The sequence below is a fragment of the Danaus plexippus genome, chromosome 30 (assembly GCF_018135715.1).
Source record: "Danaus plexippus chromosome 30, MEX_DaPlex, whole genome shotgun sequence".
In the NCBI taxonomy this organism is placed as follows: Eukaryota; Metazoa; Arthropoda; class Insecta; order Lepidoptera; family Nymphalidae; genus Danaus; species Danaus plexippus.
In genome coordinates, this window is record NC_083557.1 from 230,585 (window position 1) to 237,069 (window position 6,485).

The 6,485-nt window shown below is 37.2% G+C and overlaps 1 protein-coding gene across 1 annotated transcript; it reads right to left on the reverse strand.

Moving 5' to 3' along the window:
* Positions 1-364: 364 nt before the first annotated feature.
* On the reverse strand, positions 365-5,636 carry LOC116776683 (uncharacterized). Its single transcript, XM_032669934.2, has 5 exons — positions 5,453-5,636; positions 2,543-2,623; positions 2,005-2,103; positions 1,537-1,628; positions 365-701 (listed from the first exon to the last, which is right to left on the reverse strand). Exons 1-5 carry the CDS (start codon positions 5,493-5,495, stop codon positions 384-386), a joined length of 633 nt encoding a protein of 210 aa, XP_032525825.2. The 5' UTR covers positions 5,496-5,636; the 3' UTR covers positions 365-383.
* Positions 5,637-6,485: the final 849 nt, after the last annotated feature.

The window sequence follows — 6,485 nt, forward strand, 5'->3', positions numbered from 1 at the left end:
TGTCATAAACTAGAATAAATTCTACTCTGTGCTGTAAACTATAAATGGAAAACTGAACACCGTCGGTATGGAGTGTGAACGTGCAGGCTCATAGTTAGTTCTTGGATGTATAAGAGGCGCTATCCTAGGACTGTATTGGCGATGTCTCAATGCGCTTATCTGATTTCACAGATTTTGCCAAAAATCTCCTAACCTATATAAAAAAGTCGTAATAAATACAGTCGAGTCAATTCATCACGACATCGGTTCTCCGGATGAGACGAGCGAAGTCGCGGGCGCAGCGTTACTTGTACTGTACATTGGCCTCATCGCCCAGAGGCGGGGCTCCGGGACTTGGCAAGGAATGTGTGACGGAAACGCGTCACTCGTCGTCATATATTTATTTATTCAAGCTCCACGTCGGACAGCTCCTCTGTTATCTTCTTCACTTGTTCCTCGCTCCTTTTCTTCTCCGTCATCTTCTTGGCTTCTTCCTTCTTCTGTCCGTATAACTTCTTCAGGTTGTTCAGGACGTGATGCGGCATGTCCCCCGGCCTCGGCTGCCGTATTTCGTATTCGCCGTTGCTGTTCTTCACCAGCTCCACCATGGAATCCTCGAGGTTGCCGACCTCACCAGGTTTTTGGACCGGCTTCTTTGCTTTTTGAGGATTCCTCATCTTCTGAGCCCAGTTCTGGAGGTAATTCCTCGGTTCGTCGATATTCTGTAGATTTAAAGCATCATTAGAATCTTTGGTGACGTTATAGCGTATTACCCACCAACATCTAAATTCCTACAAGGTTAGAGCTAAGCCCGCTACCCTAAGTGTGATTTCCTCATCACACTGAACTGTCACCGGGTATCGAACCCGGGACTTCTGACGATACTATAACTTTTCTAAGCATGACAATACGAAGTAGGCACATTTTGGTATTTTCACAATACTACTTAATGACGAGAAATATTTTTTTATTTATATAGCCCTATTCTGTCTACTTTCCCCCCCCCCCTAAGTCATATTCCTAACATTCCGGGAACCTTAATACTCACGGGGAATGCTCCGACATTTTCCCCGGACTATTAACGAAGTATGTCTCGTATAATGTAAGTCAACATCTGCTAATTGTCCCGGACAGATTCCGCCCGCGCCGGGTTCAACCGCGACAAAACATTCTAACAAGAAACTAATTCCCTAGCCGTTAGCATTCATTATATTATTTAATATTTACAAGGAATTTTCGTTTAAAATATTGGCTGGCGTTGTTTCAGTCGGATGTTATGTTTATATGATGCGATCAAGGAGATGAAAAGAATAATGAAATTGTTTTGAACAATTACGTTTAATACAGAATTTTTAATGGCTATGAACATTGTTGACGTTCTTTTGAATAGTTCTTCTTAAAAATCCAATAAATATTGAAGCGCCTGATGTAATATGTGAAGCATGCTTTACGCCACATTGCCTTTTTTTTACGTCAGGCGCAATAAAAAAAGTAAAAAAATACTGAATAAAAATATAATGTTTAATGAGTACAACTTTATATTAAATGTTTCCTCACCTGTTGAATCTTGGAGTCTCCTGGGAGAGCCGGGGCCTGTCTCTTGGCGTTGCTGCTGGGACTCGGATTGTTCTTGGGAAACGGCTGGCCGTCTGAACATAATGCAATATATAAAATACATCGTCTGAGATGTTACAATACTCGTATACATATACAGCATACATTACAATTATATATATATATAGGCAAGGCAATTAGTTAGAGTTCAACAAGTGTTGGATGCGAAGGTCAGTTGATTGAGACAGGTTCCTCATCATCTCTGATAGGCCTACGGGGAGGAAGTTATTGAGGGTAGTTTGGAAATGACACCAACTTATCAATTCCTTTTGATGTGAACAGAAACGCAGGCTTTAATATAGTAACTGTTTTTAAGTTGAGTTAACTGAGGTCATATAATGAAATTAAGTTAAAGCCGTGGCCGAGGAGCCGCGTGTATAATGTATAATATATATGTATAATGTATATTACTGAGTGGCATGGTGTTGCTCTGAGGCCCCAGCTCGAGCATGACCTGGAAATCAGCATGGTTCCCGAACGCGAAGCCGAAACCAATCCGAGAGTCCGTCCCTGGAATAAAACATTGTCAATGAACACTCTCCGAGGGTGGTGGTCGGGTGAGAATACTATTTTATTTTTATTTTAAAGGCGACAAACGAGCAGACGGCCTCCTTGATGAAGGTAGTCACCGTCGCTCACGGGGATCGCAGCATAAGGCATGTTGTGGATGCGCTGCCGACCTTGATTGTGGGAGAGAGAGAGGAAAGGGCGGGAAAAAGACAAAGTAACCGTCTCTCAAACTCATTGGACGAAACACAGCCATTGAAGACTGCTTCATACCAATCTTCTGTGAGAGGCCAGCCTCTACCAGCCAGGCTCGACCGGGGAAATACCAGTACTTCCCCGGTCGAGCCGGCCCAAGTTCGAGCTGTAGTTACTTGACCTTAGCTAGGCTCCACCATCTGTAACCTGTTATTCCCTTTTATCTTTTACCTTAAATTCAATATACCTTTCTTTATTGGTGGTATGTTGGAGTACGCCACCGACAGCAGCGACGGTAACTCCTCAGGGATGATGACGGAGCCGGTCGCTGGAACACATGTTGTAATCAGTACGTAAACAGTCTTTGGACAAACAACAGAATGCTTCAGGAAGTTCTTATAAGACGTTGAATATAAACTCTGTATGTTATTAATATAAGATGAACAGACATTATTTTACACCATTAGAGAGAGCTTTGAATTGAGATATAGAGGTCGATAACATGTAATGATGTGACAAAAGTTGTTCAACCGTTTATAATCTGCCAGTAGATGGCGCTGTCACCGAACAATTAATGTAACTGAAGGTAGACGCTCTTTCATTAATCAGTTATTGTACTCGCGTTTTTTAAGATTCAATTCAATGGAAAATCATTAGAAAATATTCATGACGCGTCTTCATCACGACGAGAGGTTAACGAATAATATTATTGTGAACAATCAGGTCATAAGGATGATATTCTAATGGGTAATATTTTGTAGAATTAAGTAAAAAGTGATGAAACTGAGTGACTGACTGAGAAAAGTTGCAGCCTCAGGAGCTAGTTACATCAAGGCAACCTTTGAACTTGTGTGTAGAGTACACATGACCTAATGAATAAAAAATTGTGTAAAAAAATGATGTAATATTTTTTACACTTGCAACATTTTAAATATAAACTTGCAAACTCATTGATATTCAATACGAAATTTACAAGATCGAAGTGTGAAGATTAAAGATAGGAGTCACGTTATACAATAACTTCAAAAATAAGAACAGCGATGATTGGTGAAAGGAATTAAGACAGCTGAGGGAAAAGGTCCGAGCTGATGCGGTGACATGACATCCTTCAGAGATATGGAACTGTGTTAAGTAAAATTTAGGTGTATGAGGCGAGGCTGGATGCATTGTTAACGCAAGACCTTGATCACAACCAGCGTCCCACCGCCCGCCGACAGGTGGAGGTGCGATCGAGCTCTATGTAAGTAAAATAAAATCAATTCATTAATGACATCGGTTACCGAAACACCGACAGTTTGAACGTCATCCAGTCACACATGATACAGAAGTAGCTAATAAGACACTAATTTAATAATCAAATTATTTGTCTTAATGAAAGGGACATGCAATATAAAATTTTAATGAAAATGTCCCGAAAATGATTCGTTTTAAGAGGTTAATATAGTTTTCTTATTAAGACTAAAGTAATGTGACGTGCAGAAGACGGACGAAAAGATTGATGCGGTGTAATGTAAGCTTCAGCTGCAAACGTTAAGGCTATTGGTATAAAGTTAATGACATAGTTGTGTCTTATAAAGGAAACTCTTCCACGAGCTCCTCCGAGTCTTCAGCTGTACCACGTGACGTCACATCCGCCACATATTTTGTCCGTTCCCTCGGAAACGCAATCACATTTTAAGGTCATATATATTAATTACATAATAAAACAAAAACCAAGTAAAAGTTGTTATCTAAAGGCCGGCTGGTTTTATAGTTCCGTACTTGACAGGAGTTCGAATAGAAAAAATATACATAAACTTAACGCGGTATCTCTTCATTAATATTACGCACCTTATATTTTGGGCCAAATATATTTTATAAATTATATAAAAAGAGGCTGTATATAACAAGTTCTGAAACGTCGGAATAAAGAAAACTTTTACTTTTAGATCAATATATTAAAGATTAATGTTCAATGTTTACACTTATTAATGCGATGGCGTCAACCATTATTCATATCGCCAACAGATGGCGCTGTTCAAACTCAAGTAAATTATATAGTGACTTTCTTCAACTACTCACATATTATATATAACATTCTAATCGTTTTTTGCAGGTATCATAAACTAAAACTATCCCTATCATGTACATAAATTAAAGAATGAAAATATCCAAAGACTCGGTATTTAATTTTGACAAAACAAACTTGCGCAAGGGTAAAATCCGGAACTTTAGTCTAAGCAACCGTTTGTAATGTACATATATTATATACTGAAGGCTTGTATACAACGGTGCGCCCAGACACAGATGGTTTTATAGATCGCATCGTAAATTAATTTATAACTGAAAAAGTCCGCACTGAGTTGAGTCGAGACTTTTTTTAAACATAACTTTTAAGTTTCTTCATGATTTTACTAACAATATTTCTAGTTCCAAACAAAAAAGTTTCCCTTAATCAACTTTGGTATGTCGAAACTAAAACAAGAAATAAAGTAAGAAATAAACACCTCGATTTAAAGTTACTCAAATAGTTTAACTAAGTCCAATATATAAATTACTATATACATAAATAACCATAAAAATGAGTCTTAAACAGGTACCTGAAAGTACGTCTGAATAGCTAACAATGTAACGCTCGCCTCTCACAGACAGCCACAGACGAACTATCTTTCTTAGTTTTTCATAAAGCTATCATAATTTACACCAACTAATTAGTTAAACTATGAACTAATAGCGTAATATTGTAATGACAACATGCTATTAGGTAATTAGTTGTCTTATATAATTTATTCTTAGATCATACGACTTCCCTAACATGGCCGCCATTTGTTTTGTTTCTTTATTATCGACCTAATTCCGTATCACATTACATGAGAAATGATTTTATGCCGAATATTAATGATTATTAATAATGAATGAAAGAATATTATTCAATATATTTTCTTTACTGTCAACCGATTTTTTTTATGAAATCGTAAATACGTAGCTAAGTTATTCTTCTTATTGGCTAATGAATATCAATGTTGTAACTTAAGAGCGTTTATAAAACCTAAAATTGTTTTATTAAAACGAGTTAATGCGGCAACCTTAACCTCCTTACCTCTCACAAGTAACATCCTTGCTAAAAAGTTTGAATTAAGTCTAGGTTTAATCGCACTTAAATATAACAGTTACTCACCCAAGGAAACCAGGAACAAACTTATTGCCAATCTACACTCCATTTTCTATGTCTATAAATTGCACTCACGAAAAAGCTTTCATTCAGTCATTTTCAAAAACTCACCGAAACGTAAAAAAAAGTTTGTAATAAAAAAAAAGTATACTGTCACCGTCGCGTTTTGCCGCCAAACTGAACGCGAACATATGACAATCTACTTTCACTATTGCGACAAGGTTTTATGTTCTGCTAATAATAGTTAAATGAACACCATATAATGATAGTCGTTAAGCTCACATTCCTTTGACGTGAATAATTCATAATGCCCTTTTAATGTCGATGACCGTCCACCTCTTCGAAATTCAAAAAATTGCGGTAATAATGCTGTTTTGACAAGAATTATAATTAGACTCTATTACAATCGCATAGAGTTTAAATTGAACAAACTATAGAGTCTGTGTGTGAGTTTCCATTCATTAATTTAACACAGTCGTATGTGACACTATGAAGTTATCATGTTAAATAATAATCGACTTAATTACATTGCGTCAAAGTGTATTTTTCTTTGAGCCGTTACATGTCTTAAGTCTCTCTATGAAGATAGATCCCACCACTTTCATATTTTGTGAAACCAAGAGTGGTGGTGGTTTTCCAACTGATATAGAAAGCTGACACTGTGTCATCAGAACCTACAGACATTATGACACAATAGAACACAGTGCTCAGATGAACTCCATCAAAACATAATCGACGACGCTTCCGTGTGTTGATCATTTTTGGGTGTTTTATTTAGTTAATTCAAATTAACTTTCTTTATTAACATATTTAAAACCCGTATCTCAAATACATTCAGGTGTAATATAGGAAAAAAATATTTTGATCACGTAACATCTAAAAATAAAAGAAACTCCGGCGTCGGAGAAAGAGCAAAAACTCTTGCGGCTCATTACCTCATAAAATAAACATAAATCTCACAACGACTCGCCGTGCAGAGGTCATTTGTATTGACACAATGTTATTTTTTAACGACGCGTCCGATCATACCTTTAAATAA